Source organism: Mycteria americana, chromosome 4, assembly GCF_035582795.1.
Source record: "Mycteria americana isolate JAX WOST 10 ecotype Jacksonville Zoo and Gardens chromosome 4, USCA_MyAme_1.0, whole genome shotgun sequence".
Taxonomy (NCBI): Eukaryota; Metazoa; Chordata; class Aves; order Ciconiiformes; family Ciconiidae; genus Mycteria; species Mycteria americana.
Window position 1 is genome coordinate 77,373,140 of NC_134368.1, and position 15,086 is coordinate 77,388,225.

Consider the following 15,086-nt stretch of genomic DNA (forward strand, 5'->3'; position numbering starts at 1 on the left):
TAGGCGCACACATGAAGTCTGTGATGGAAGACACCCAGAAGGAGAGTCCAAAAGCACCTGGCTCTGTGACTGGGAAGGAATAGATGGGACTATGAGGGTTGAGCTACAGCTCTCAATTGTGGGCATAACAGGGGTAAGCTGAAACCAGCAGGCTCACCTTGAAGAGTAGAAAACGGGTGAGGGCATAGTGCAAAAGGGTCAAAGAGGCAGACTTGTGGGATCCTGTAGAGATTAAGAAAGGAAAAGGAAAAACAGCAAGCAGCATGTTTTTAAAAGTATGTAGAAATACATGATAAAAGAGAAAATTAACAAAGAGCAATGCATTTAGTCCTCACAGCTGATCACAAATGGTAACGTTATCACTGTGAGAAGAAGAGGAAGGAAGTTCTGGGGGTGGACCCTAGGACAGAGGCGTTAACTGGAGTGGTCTGATACAGAACACAGAATTATTTATTTCAGTGTAAGTGTTGTGGTTTAACCCCAGTCGGCAGCTAAGCCCCACACAGCCGCTCGCTCACCCTCCCCCCTCCCAGGGGGCTGGGGGACAGAATCGGAAAAGCACAAGTAAGAAAACTCATGGGCTGAGATAAGAACAGTTTAATAATTGAAATAAAATAATAATAATAACAATAATAATAATAAATGGTAATGAAAAGGAAAATAACGAGAGAGAAAGAGAGGAGCAAAACCCAGGGAAAACAAAAAAGAAATGCTCACCACCCGCTGACCAACGCCCAGCCCGTCCCCAGGCAGTGATCGCTGCCCCCCAGCCAACTCCCCCCGGCTTCTGTACTGAGCATGACGCCATATGGTATGGAATAGCCCTTGGGCCAGTTTGGCTGTGCCCCCTCCCAGCTTCTTGTGCGCCCGGCAGAGCAGGGGAAGCCGAAAAGTCCTTGACCAGTGTAAGCACCACTTAGCAACAACTAAAACATCAGTGTGCTATCAACATTATTCTCATCCTAACTCCAAAAGACAGCACTATACCAGCTACTAGGAAGAAAATTAACTCTATCCCAGCTGAAACCAGGACAGTAAGCCACAGTGTTGGCAAAGTCAGGCATAGCATACAGTTAGCTTTGTTCCTTGACAGTTTCTGAGAGGATTTTGTCTAAAATACTCTTTGACTTCTGTCCAAGTTCTATCCACAGACACTTGAAAACTGTAGACCAAAAGCAGCAGACATACTGACACCAGTAATTGCTTTGGCCTAGATTCAAATATTGGGGATTTTATTTTTTATCTTTTATTTTGCTATTTAAAATATTGTGGGTTGTCCTCTTTATTAGTGTAACATACAGATAGAATGTTCAACGCAAAGAAAGAAATTAAGAACTTATTATGGAAGGCTTCTTTAAAAGGGAAATTGTGGAAGGAATGGTTTAGATCAGCCCCTTTCCCAGGATCCCACCTGTAAATGTTCTTGCACCTCTCTTGCAATCCAAGCTCAAGAAACTCAACATTGCCTTTTAACACGCAAGTCAGAAGGGCAGGCTTTCTGTAAGACAAAGTGACTGCTGCTGTTTTCGATGAACCCTTCTCATTTTACCTGGGGCTGTGTGATATTACCTTTACTGTCCTACAGCCTCTTTATGGTCTGCTAGCATTTTCTTTCTTGGAAAAACAACATCCTTGGGACATGCGCTTCTGAAAAAGCACTGTGTTGTAATCTGATATATTTGGATATTCTTAAGTCCACAGAGAAAAATGGCGAGTTATCTTTTCATCCACGCGTATTCACAGTAAATAGAAAAATAAAAATCTTAGCAGTCCTTACTGCCCAAAGGAAGTCCATAAACAGGACTCACGAGTGTATGCAAATAAAGTTAAGTTCAGAGAGATTGAAGAGGTATAGTTGAAGTATGCATAATTCTACTTGTAGAGAAGCTACCAAGACTATAATAGAAAAGATTGGCAGCGATTTGAAAGTATCCCTGCTGCTCTGGTAGGAAAGTGACTGCGCAACTTAGGGTGTTTCAGGAGAACTCCGCTGGAAGCAGATTAGTTCCTAGCTGAGTTGACTGAACAAGGTACAAGGTACAAGGTAATTTTCTTACAGGAATGTAGGTGTGAGCCTTTAAATAAAAAGAACTGCTGTTGACTTCAAAACTGAGTCACCAGCACTGATGGATTTTTGAAGTCAATTTGCCATCATTTAAAACTATTTTGGAATAGTTGTTAATTCTTTCAAAAAAGAGCATGTGCCCTTTCTATTTCTGCCTATATATTTCCTGATAGAAAGTGAAGCAGGACTGAAAAACCTGTGAACACCATGGAGACACTATTTTGTTAGTGTTGCATTGTGACATATTCGTGATCTTTTTTTTCTTCGCTTCCTTAACTATTTTTTTAACTTCCTTATTTCATTTCTGTTCAGTGTGTGTGTTCATTTTAGTGATAGTATAGTTCAGCTCATAAGTTATTTAATGTTAACTTGTGAATACTACTCTGAGGCACCTAGCAGGCTTAATAACATATTAGCCACCTAGTCATCACGCTTCCCAGGTCAGCTGTAGAACACAATAAATATATTGGAAGTACTTAGCATAAATCTGTTTCATCAAAATGGCTATATCGTTTCTCTTTGTCAAAATACCTACATGTTGGCTTTCTTTGCTGTTTAAATGCTCTTCTATTTGTTCCTAACTTCCCCTGTTTAACAGCAGACAAACCCAGGGAGCACTGAATGAATCGGATGATCCCGAAACAGGCTGTCTAACTGATAACAAGCCAACTTCTCGACACTTCTATCCTGTCGCCTTGCTGCTTGTCAGCTCACACTTGCTGGTTGTGTGGCTTATTTTAAGTCTTGCTTTGCTATTAGCCAAATATCAATAAACTTCACTTGTGTTCCTTTCTTTTCTACAAACAGCAACAAACTAACTTCAGAAAAAGGAATTATGCTGTAATATTTCTACAATCTCAGACCCCAAGGATTTGTCTTTAAGATACAAATGTCTGAAATGTACTATGTTTTTGTTATTTTTTCTGAACTCTAAGAAGTATACTATGCATTGAGTGAGTTGATTTGCTCTTTCTGTTCATAGTAAAGCTTTCCCACTGTAATTAGCTCAAAGAAAGCCCACTTACAATGCTGTCACTGTATACAAGAAAATGTGGAATCCTGAATGCTTGAACCCCTCTTTCCCGAGTAATTAGTCTGACAAAAAAAAATTTAAAATGAATTTGCACAACACAAACTAACCCTTAGACAAATACTACAGGGCGGTGGTTTGTGAGACTTAACTTTCATTGTGTTATTTTCATTGTTATTAGCTGATGGGATCTTTTTTGTTTAACAAATGATTATTACTTTGCTACAACTAACCCTTTTCTGTCAAGTAACTAAATGGAATAGAGTAAGTTCTGTTTTGTAAAGAAATTAACCTGTTTGTAGTTGTTGCTTTAGTTGCTTTTGCTTTCAAGACACTTTTATATTCTTTTTAACAAAGTCCTGTTTATGTCTTGATGCACCACTTTGGCACTTGTGACTTTTGTACTGTATGTGAACAAACGTCCTTCCTTTATAAAGCAGAGAGTTGGATTGGGCTGTTTGAAAAGCCATTCTCTCTTTTTTCTTTTTTTTTTTCATTGCAAAGCTGAACATACGGGAAATGAAGCAGAGATGAAACTTTCCTTCAGAAATCTCTAGGGCCAGACTTAATAAAATGCCTTATTCCTAGAATACGCATTTTTAGGGCAAAGTGTACTCTCACATATGTAGTAAACAATTTGCAAAAAGTATGAGAAGATTTAAAAGGCAAATATATTTCTGGAATTAGAACAAAATGTATCATTAAAGTATTTAAATTTTTTTTACTAAACTTCAAACCTCAAGGGCAAATATACTGGGGGACGAAATCTTATCACCTATTTCTGAGGGCAATAACTGTACTGGGCCTGGCCTTGGATTTAATTTTGTAAGATGTATCATCACTTGTGGAAAACAAAAATGTAGAGTTGAATCTTTGTTATTTTTACTTCAACTGTTGCTGAAACTCTGCAATGAACAAATAAAGCATATTTATTTATTCTGTGTTTCATGAAGTTGTACTTTTTCCCCCTTTCACTAGAGAAGGATGCCGCATAGAGAATGTACTGAAGAATGTCAAATGCAGAAAGTATGCATTCAACATGATACAGCTGATGGCTTTCCCAAAGTACTACAGACCTCCAGAAGGGACATATGGAAAAGCTGACACCTAAGTTTAACAAAAATGTAATCAGGAACATACATCACGCTAATTAGTGAATATAAAGTCACTGTTTATGACTTATTAATTGGGAATGTGTAACCAGTTGAGGTGTTATTTTTATGAGGTTTTCTAATTTTACATTAAAATAACTCCAGTTAGTCATTATGAAATAAAATCATGAAAAAGCAATGGACTGAATATTCTCAAAACCAAATATATTCAACTTTTCTTTGTGAAGTTGAAGCTTAGTATGACTCATAAGCCAGAGTTTTTTGGGTCGTTTGATCAAAGATTAAAAAGGGAAATGTCATTTGCTATAGGAACTGAGGTTAGCAATCTGGAAGGTGGCATTCTGACTCTGAACCAAAACCTGAGATTTGATTTAAGGAGCCTCTTCTACTGGAAATAGTGTTTTCTGGAACCAGCAAGCACCAAGATCACTAATGATTAAATCCTTCACAGAAGTGTTTATGAAAGATACTAATGTTAATACCTGGACTAAATATAATTTTGGTAATTACATTTAGCTTCTTTACATAAGCATGGTAACTTCATAATATGTGTTTAATAATTACAGCCTGTAATTTCAGTAATTCCATTCTGATTCCTTGCAGTTCATTTTGATGTATCATTCTTGGCTTTCTGTACCAGAGCCAAATACCATTTATTTCACTTTCACATAAATCACATTGAAATCAGGGGGATTAATTCTTCAAGTAAGGTGACCTGAATTTGACCTATCATGTTCCCATTTACTGTAAACCTTTAAAACTAAATTTTCTGTAGTGGTAGGGAAAATGAGTTGTATATACAGGAGCTAATGTATCTTTAGGCTATAAAAACATGTGTGTTTTTACAGAGCCTAAGATAAATGTTATAATTATGAATAACCTGCTGCACTAGGACCAGTTAGCCACTGCAGCTGATTTATATCAAATTTGTAATGCTGCATGTAGACAGTCTAGGATGAAGAACTATCAGCTTTAGAAATGAATGTTAATGCTTCTGCCAGCATGTGTTAGTCCTGAAATTTGTCTTGCAAAGAACATTTGTGTTTTCTAATTGTATCTATTTATTGCCGCCTTCTGCCTCCCAGAGAGAAATACAATTAAAAAACCCCAAATATTCACTGGTTACTGACCTTTATGTAATGCATTCATTTTGAGAAAAAAATATCTAGAGCAGAAGTGTGAGAATTTTATCCTAATGAAACTGCACTGGGAATTTGAGCATCTGTAGGAAATTGTAATTGCCATGGACAAAGAAGTTAATGTTTGCTTGCTCCTATGGAAGTCAAAGAAATCTTGATGAACCATGAGTTATAATTTGTTCTTTTTAATCCACTAATGCCCATTACTGGGTATACATCTGTAACTATACTAGTAAAAATACATATTGAAGAGCCTGATTCTATAAACTCTAATTGGGTAATTACATGGAAATTATCTATTGTGTGAATAAAATTAAACCCATCTTGTATATTTGCAAGATCGGGCTTTGGGGCTTGTAGGAGAACATCAGGAGGAGATCCTCGTTCCAATATTCATTGACTTCAGTGAAGCCAGGAATTCACCTATACAATATATTTACCTAACTAATTGGAACTTTTTTCCAAAGTAAAGTAGGTCATTTAAATAGTGTTTTGGTGCATTTGTTGTTTATTTCTATTATATAATGTGCTATCATGAATGACTTCTTTGTTCTTCTGGAATGTATTACTTCAACGATAGATGTCAGAAGAGTTGGCATTGCATCACAGATAAGCTCAGACAGATGAGAATATAATGCCTTGATTTTTTCCTGTCATGTACCAGTAGAAATGGGCACTACTCATTGGGGGAGTGGACATGTGCATAAATTTGTGTTTGGGTCTTTAACTATAACATAGCTGATGTGTACAAAACTTTTTTTGTGGATTTATGGAACATAAATCTTCCTAGGAAAGTAATGTTTTGTTCTGTCACACTGCAGCACTAGCCCTCACTATCTGCCACGTTTATTATTAGCTTAAAAAACCCCTACATGTACAGTTTAGAAATAGTGATAATTCCTCATGCACCTCTGAAATAATCCCACAGATGTACAATAGTGAATGCTGGCCTTCCTACAGTAATTCTGAAACAATCTGTAAAAGTCTGTATGGGGGTGGTATTCACTGGTGGGTACTATAGGTTCCTACAGTTCTTTATCTTAGTCCCGCGGGCATTCTGTCAAGTTCAAAATACGAAATTCTATCGATTTCCTTCTTATCAGGAAAATAGTCTTTCAAGATCTCACCTCAGCATTTTAGTCCCACTTGGGTTCTAAATTGCCATTGTGACTATCATGTTACTTTTATATTTAAGATGTTTTCCACATTGAAGCCAAGTTTTTGGAGGGGGGGTGGGAGGGGAGAAAAAGAAGGCATTGGATTACTGTCCTTTTTGTTTTACAGCCACTCCCAGTATGTTCTTGTGAAATTCAATAATTGGTTATTTGTTAAAGATAATTAAGAAAAAACCAAAAACCCACTGCAGTGAAACTTCATTGGGCTTGGGCCGTTACAGAAGTGTAGGCTGGGTTTTGTGCTAAATAAGGCTGAACTTTTTCAAGCCAATTTTTTGATTGGAACATCTTTTTGTAGGTCACAAGACCCTTGTAAAACCTGCTGACGTGGTTCCAGATCTCCTAGGAGAGCCTCGTTGCTTCAGTACTGAAACAGGCTCAAAGGTTTCCTTGTTTGGTCATTGCCTGCCGTGGGCTACTGCAGTCCATATAGGCAAAGGCCGTGTCATCAAAACTGAGTTGTCAGCTAAGCATGGATTCAAAACTGGTGGTTTTTCTGGTTTGCCTTTTGTGAAGAAACAAAGGGGGTTTTGCTGCAGGTTGATAGTTATGTTACTTGGAGTACATTTACTCTTTGTAGAAGCTGCTTCAAGCCCTGCGCATTGTTTGAGTGCCTAACAGAGGAGTTAAATCATCCCTGAGGTCTTGTATATAGCCCTGTAGTTCACTGTGAATGTCAGAGGAGTAAAATTAAGCAAATTAATTTTTATGAGCAAGCCAGACCATTTGTTTTGCAACGTGTTAAGGGAAACATACTGATCTTGGTGGCAGATTCATAGAAAATGTTCCGTATCTGCTCTCTTAAAACTTTTGTAAGGTATAAAATAATCTGCTTTGAGGGGAGGGCAGGTCTCAAGGGCTAGAAGATGAACATTCGAAAATATATCTGGCATCTAAAGCCAAATCCTGTCTTACCCACAGAAGATATTATTTCTAGAAATAAGGTCATCAGGATCTGCCTCAAGGAATCCTGAAATAAGGGCTTCTAGCTTTGAATATTTGTACAATGCGTTACATGCTTATATGGAGGTTTTGTACCACAGACTAGTGTCTAAATAGAGAGCTAGTATAAAATGCTTAAAAAAATAAGGGAAGGAAAGTTAAAGTCATTTTTTCTCAGAGATGATTGTAATACTGTTATAATACATAACATGTATAAGCCTGACATTATTAAGCAGGCAGGTCTTTTTTTCTGAAGTCTTCTTTTGGGGAATTTAAAATACGTTCTTTTTAATGTTTATACTTTGGCTTTTATGGAGCAATTAGGAAACAGAAATTTTTAATTATGTTATCTGGTTTTTGTCTATGTGAAACTGTATTTTGATGGAGTACTAGCAATGTATGTGTTATAAAGAACCAATAATTTAGGAGGACAGCTGAAACAAAATATTAACTGAGAAAGAGCCTTAATGAAGTCCTTTGCAATGTTAATTTTTGTACTGTATGAATTTTGGCATTACATAACTGAAATAAGGAAATTAACAAACACTTCCTGTGTCTAAATCAATCAGTCCTGATGAAAATTCACTTATTTGCAGTGAAATAAAATGTAATGGTATTCTAAATCATCACTAGTAATTTAGGTGTAAAGAAGTACAACATATCATTTTGAAGGCCACTGTATAATATGCCTATTATGAGCTTCAGAAAATAAGCTTATTTTTATTTCTAGTTTAAACACAAGTTCCAGGAAATCCTATGGTCCACTTAGGAAAAGCAGAAAATGCACTGAACATCAACCGGTGTAATAAAGAAAGAAATCGCATTTAAAACTATGCAGCAAAATTACTTGCGTGAATTAATGTATGTAATCAGTTAACAGTCTTAAACGTATATTGTGTCAGTTGGCTATGTTGTAAACTTGAAATCATTGGTATCTATATTTATGCTTTTTTTTATTGTAAAGAAGTGTGCTGTACAGGCAATGCCGTGAGACATGAATTTGCATCTTGCTTTTCACTTACTTGCAGCTTAAAAGCAGATGTTTACAATCAAAGTGCTTTAAAATAATTTACTGTTCTTCAAAACACAAACTTACCTTGTAAATTGCATGTTTAAAAAAAAAAAATGCTTTTTTTAAAGCAAAAAAGAAAAAAAAAAAAGAAAAATCCCAGACTTCAGTCTCTAGAACATTGGCTTTTTCCTTAGTCACACAACACATCGACTGTTGTGTTGCCTGCGCATTCAGCTTACACTCTGCAGCACTCAAACATTTATTTGCTTTTTCTCTCACAGCATCTACTGAATAAGTAATATAGCAATGAATATCACCGTGATACTCATGATCTAAGATGAAAAACTTGCATTTGCTCAAATAAACAAACTTAATATTTCAGAATAAATAAAATAGAAGATACTTGTGAACCAATGTATTCCAAAGAGCTGAAACATAAAGCATGGGGTTTGCGTGCTGACAGGGAGAAAGAGTTATGGTAGGAATCTGACTGTGATAAGAGAGCGCCCTGGATCCGTGGGGTTTGGGGTGGTGGGATTTGGATCACACTGCTCTCACGTCTCTAACTATTGGCAGTGGTGTTTTGTACTCTTTCCATGCATGCAAAGTACTTTAAAAGTTTTCAGCACTTCGGTTTTGTTTGTGAATGGACTGACTTTAAAATTTCTAAAATCCCAAGTTACTTTGGTACTTGTTTTCATTTTGTGTAGCTGTTTCTTGTAATGTTCCTGTCTCACACTCTGGAGCACATGGGGCTATGTACAAGTAACATTAACAGGACTTCAGTCCATAGCGTGTGTTTGTTCAGAGAAATGAAGCACAACTATAGCAATTCAGCTCTTTTTATATTTCAGGATTTAGCACTTTTGTTTCATTGCTGTCTGTAAGCCATGTCCATTGTACACTGTGTGTATATTTTTATTTAAATAAATGTGATGTCTATTTTTTATGTTTCTGACTTTTTTTGTTTGTTGTTTGTTATTCATTTTTCATTTTCATTACGGTGATGTTGCCCAGAGGGCAGATTGTGCATGATGCTGAGAGTGGGTTCCCTCCTAAAGGAGGCGGTGGAAGCCCACCCACAGGTCTCGTCACTGCTAGGAGCAAGTATTTAAGAAAAGCTCTGATACAACAGTAAAAAGTCTGCAATGACCATAAATTAATTGTTCCTAGTCTTACTACAACTTTCATCTCAGAACCAGGTGGGTCCTGCATTTTCTAATTAAAAACAAATGAAATGTTCACATACCCGTAAGGAAACCCCTTTCACATAACTGTGATGTAGAGAGTTATTCAGTGTAACAGAGGGCCGTTAGACCGAAGACTATTAAAAAGGCGACGTGACATGCTTTGGCTGGTACTTTATCGTCACCATCTTAATGCTGGATTCTCGACCTTGGGAAATAAGTAAGGGTTGCTTCTGTGCTTTTTTTTTTTTTTTTTTTTTTGAGCTGTTGTTGATAACTAGATTTATTATATGATCTGTTATCACAATGAAAGGTAAGTTCTCCATGGTTGGCTGAAATGTAGCAAATAGACCTTCTTTTGCAGTAAATAATAAAATGTGGCTCACCTTCTGGATTATTAGTGCTATGATTAGAAGCTTGTTGCATAATTTACTTTCTCTATTTATGTGTTAGTATGTTTAGCTGTTTTACTGTGATATATTCAGTGAGATGTTAATTACCTGCAAGGTTCTTTATAACCTTTAGAAAGCACCAGGAACTAATGGTTATTATGGAAATAAGTTATAAAGCTGTTAGCATTGAGCCTAGGAATTTTGTCTCTTACAAATAAAAGTGACAGTCTTTAAAAAATACTTTGTCTCACTTTGTATGTTTACGGATTTTATCTTCCATGTCAACTGGGAACCACTTCTTTCTCATGACAATGTAAGAGAGAAAAGGAGAAAGAACCTACAACTGTAATGAGATGATAGAGGAGTATGATAGTAGATATACGTTTTCACCAATTCCCTTTCCAAAGTTACTTTGGGCCCTGTTTGAGTACAAGTATGACCTGATGTTTCTGAACCATAGTCTGCAGTGGTCTGCACTGGGCTGTCCATTGTTGGCACTGAGAATATATGTACACAAACGCTGCTTCTGCTAGGCAAGTCAGCGGGCGCTCTCCTGTGCACTCAGTGTTGAGTCTTGTATGGATCGCAGTCTTTAGTAGTTCTGTGACAACTATTGTTAATGGAATTAAGGGCAATAAGGTTCTGGATGCAAGCTGGACTGCACGCTGCTTGCTTTGCCCAAATAAACAGACCCTCTGCATTCCTGTGTAGGCTGTCCAAGTACAGTCCTAACCCAGTACATAAAGGAGATGTTCACTTGCTCTGCTGCAGGGAAGATTTTTGGCATTGTTAGTGGAGATGATGTAAACTGCTTCTAAGTAAACTGGGATAAGAAGTTGAATTTGAAGAGTAGCTGAGATTGTTTTCATGTGTGTATATATATGTATACATGTGCATATTATATATACATTTGCATATTTTTTATATACCTTAGGATGGGAAAAGGCAGTTAAATAAGATCAATTTAAAAATTGAGCTTGTTATATTTCTAGCAGTTGAATGCAGTTTTGCTATTGGAAGTGTTGCACAAAAGATAGGTTCGCATGAACAAAGCTTTAGCAGGGCCTGTAGTATGCCTGGTGGCATATGTTGACTCTAATGGTAAAAATTACTTCTGGGGAAAAAACAAAAGGAGAGAGAGAAAAGGGGAAGGGAAGATGTTTCCCAGCGGCTCTCATTGGGGGCTGTTTCCCAGACTGAGTCTGCCATTCCTGCCAGGACCCCTAGGAGCCCAAGCCTTGGCTCGTTGTTCCTGCTCATAACGCTGTCGGCACTGACCAAAGCGGGCCTCGATCAGGGCAGTTCTGTCTGCTGACAGGGTGTGAGGCTTTGTGCGCGTGTGTGTTTCAGTCTCTAATGAAAACCAAAGGCTACAGCTGAGGGGCAGGAAGAGGGGGAAGGAAGGAGTGAATTCAGTGCCAGTGGCAATCAGTTCCCCAGAGAGCCTGCCCTAACAGGACGGGGCTGCAGGTGCAAGGCTGTGAGAATAACGGCATAAGAACAAGGGAAAAATACTGCTGTATTTGTTTTATCTTTCCCCAGCAAAGTCGGCATGGATATCCATTTTTCATGCAAGAATAATTTGTGACTGCTGTAATTTACAGGACAAAGCAGTTTAAACTGCTGACTTGAACAGAATTAGAACAACTGTCACATGTAAGCACTGATTGCCACAGCAGAGTCTGCCCCTTGGGTGATATCACTCCTTAGAGATTTTCTTTCAGTGTAAAGCTTGACATATTTTGAAACAGATAAAAGTTTTTAAGGTCTGATCCTGAAGTCATTATTCACAAGCGAAGGATCAGAAATGGGGCACTTCAGGTGAGAAACTAACTCCAAGGACTAGATTTTGAGAGAGGCTTCAGAAGCACTCACATTCCTGGACTTTGGTTCAGAACCATGAATGGCAAAAAAATTTTGTTTGTACAAGGCCCCACACAAGAAGAGCTTGGTCGTGGTCATGGTCTGTGAATACTCTTTTAGTACACATAAAAGTTGATGGTAGTTTCCTGTAAATTATTATAATAAATAGATAACTCTCTAATGAACTTGCACACAGGAGCAAATATATGCCCTTAACACAGTCTCTTTAGAAGGGATATGTGCAGTAAAATATTCAAAAGCATCTGAATGGGGCCTCATTTTGTTAGCAAGACATAGGTTTCAAACCTGTTTGGGCACTGATCAAAGGAAAAAATACATCACATAAATAACAGCATAATTCTGTTTTCCCTGGTGCTACTTAAATCAGGGTAGGGTAAATCAAGGTAGCTTCTCAACATTTTCTATTTTAATTTAGTTTCTCTCTGGTACGGCGGATGGTAAGGGAAAGTCTAGAGAAGCCCAAGTTAATGAAATAGCATAGCCTGGCTCTTAGTATTTTTCAAACAAGACCAGAGTATCAGGAAATAGTGCCAAAGGGTGTGTCAGAAGGATGTTCATAAATTGGGTCACCTGGCTTGGTTCTGTTTCCAGGTGGCAACTTAGAGTCTTTGTGTCAAAGATGAGACTGATGTATGTGATGTATGTGTGACACATACAGGACTGATTTCCAGCAGCCAAATTCTGCTGCCTGCCCTGTAATATGGCAGCTCTCAGCCAGGCTCAACTGGAACTCAGTAATCCCAAAAGAAACGTCTCAATAAATCCCAGCCTTCTTACCACTCAGTTCCATGCATGATGCTTCAGTGTTGGGGAGCAATGGGCAAGCACAACCACCCCCCCACCCCCACAGTGTACCATGGCACCTGGATTCTCATTAAGTATAGCAACCGCATGGCTAGATAGTTATGTGATGGAATTCAGAGTTAAGTTTAGGGGATGTATATCAAACACCTGGCAGATAAACAGATGTAATAAAATCGGGGAGCAAAGAGATCTCCAGCTAGTTAAGGACAGATAAGGAAGGTCATCTCTTAACCTAAGCTCTGCATTTTAGACTGCATTCAACCTTTGTCTTCACCTCAGATATGCTTGGAGTTGGGATAGTTTGTTGCTTTGTGACTGTGGGAGCAGCTATGATGGAAATAGACTACCGGTTTATCAACATATATATGAAAAATGTCCTTGAACAAATGACAGGGTTGTTTAAGAGCCGTGGCTGCTTGGCCAAGCAGATATCATGCACATACATTCTCATACAGGCAAAATGATTTTGCAGAAAAATAGTCATGCCGCTTCGTACACTCCTGCAAAAGCAAGGGACCAAGACAGTGCTTAACTGAGAAGGTAAGAAGTGAGTGCAAGAATGCATCAAGGCAGTCTTTTTTACGATAGATAAGCATTGTGTCTCTGGATTTTACATCCAAAGATTAAAAGACCTTTTAGAGGTTGATTACAAGACCTAATATAAACAGAAAGTACTTGCTTGTTTAGATAAGTTAGATATTTGCACTGTTCCACAGAATGTTTGATCCAAACCAAGCTAATTTTCACCCTGAAAAAAAAAAACCAAAATCCAAACCTCAAAAAATACCATTAAGTAATATTAAACAGGACTTTTAATGGCTACCTTTACCTTCTTATGATACACCACCTCCACGCTTTGTTGAAACAGAGGGTTATTTAAAAAAAAAATCAGGGCATTTCCTTTTTCAATATCAATATGGGAAAAAGAATTGAGCATTTCATATGAGTGGAAAGTAGCAGCTGTTAGCAGTTTTTTTGTGTGAATCCAGTTAGTGTGCTTAGCTATAAAATGCTGATAAGAGTTAGTTTAAAAAAAAAAAGTGAAGCACCCAGTTTATATTTATGTATTCATAGGCATAGTTAATGGACATCAGCAGGGAAGATGTGCTCCCACACTTTTTAAAAATCAACAGGAAAGCAGTGCACACAATGCAATTCCCTTTTGCATTAAACTTATTAAGTCAAATCAATTTTTACGAGCGCATAGGCCAGAGCTCTGGCACTTAATTCCTTTTGATCTTCCACCTGCTAAATTCTGTTTCCCACTGTGCTGCCACGCAGTTTATTTTTAACAGATAATTTGTTTGGACATCATTAAAAAGAAAATACAACTTCTAGCAGTGCCAAGGCAGTAAAATGCCTGTCAAGTTATTAACCGTCTGCATACACACACACACAAGAATAACCATTCGCACAAAGGGGAACTTCAGAGTTAAGAAAAATGCCCAATTGTTCTGTTCAAGAGCATGAAGCAGACTACATACCTGATACTGACTTATGCAAAGCCAGCATCACAGATAACTCTAATTTCTATGCTCGAAGTGCAACTTCCAGTTACCATAGCTGTTAAGTGTCTGGAGAAAGAGACTGCTATGAAGTGACAGGTTTTGAAGGGAAGCTCCTGTGACCGAGTCAATGGGTTTGTCTTGTAATTACAATGATACTAACTCAAAATTATCCTTTACTATGATTAGTGCCCTGAAAGGCACATTTCCTAATTATGGATTCCAGCCGATTTTCCAGCCGACTACTACTTAAGAGTGTCTTCTATACAACTAATGCACATCTCTGGGACTAGGGTTTTCATGCTGCTTAAATTTTTCTGTGATGAGAATCATAAAATGTTTTAAATATTTCGATTATTGATCATGCTGTGATTATACTTTAGTAGATTTTTTTAGTTAGAAAACTAGTAGTTCAGTGCTATTTAGTGATGTGCCTACAGACAGATCTTTGTTCTCATAGGTGTGCTCCACTTGCAGCAGCCAGACCTACATTTGGATCCTTGCACCAGTTTGAGCACCAAGGGTTTAAATACCCCCAAAGGCTGATGGATTGCATAAGGCCCTTGGCCACTGATGTCATGGAGCCTCAGCAATGACAGTAAATGAGATCACGTGCTCAAACACAGATTAACTAATTGCTCTGCGTGCCTCATGCAGGGACGTAGGTTTGGGAGAAGGCTGGTGGCATATTAGCTGGGCCTGGAACTGTGTGGATCCAATAATCTTTGAATATTTTCACGGTTTGTGATTGCACCTCCATGCGTTGTAAAAGCTGTCATAATCCTGTGGACTGCTAAACATCCTGACCTTTTTGTCTTGCTCTACCCCCTCTTGGCTTC

General features: G+C 37.9%; 1 protein-coding gene across 10 annotated transcripts in view; it reads left to right on the forward strand.

Moving 5' to 3' along the window:
* INPP4B (inositol polyphosphate-4-phosphatase type II B) overlaps window positions 1-15,086 on the forward strand; it is a 370,055-nt gene that overhangs the window by 323,699 nt on the left and 31,270 nt on the right. Inside the window, exons 26-27 of one of the 10 annotated variants that reach the window (XM_075500997.1) lie at window positions 4,074-4,219; window positions 4,517-6,579. The exons of 5 other annotated variants lie outside the window; for them this stretch is intronic. In XM_075500997.1, coding sequence (XP_075357112.1) covers window positions 4,074-4,206 — 133 coding nt within the window. In that variant the 3' untranslated portion in view covers window positions 4,207-4,219; window positions 4,517-6,579. Of the gene's footprint in view, window positions 1-2,663; window positions 2,839-4,073; window positions 6,580-15,086 lie in introns of those variants that run through there. 4 more of the 10 variants (XM_075500999.1, XM_075500998.1, XM_075501004.1 and 1 more) reach the window with 4 other exon arrangements.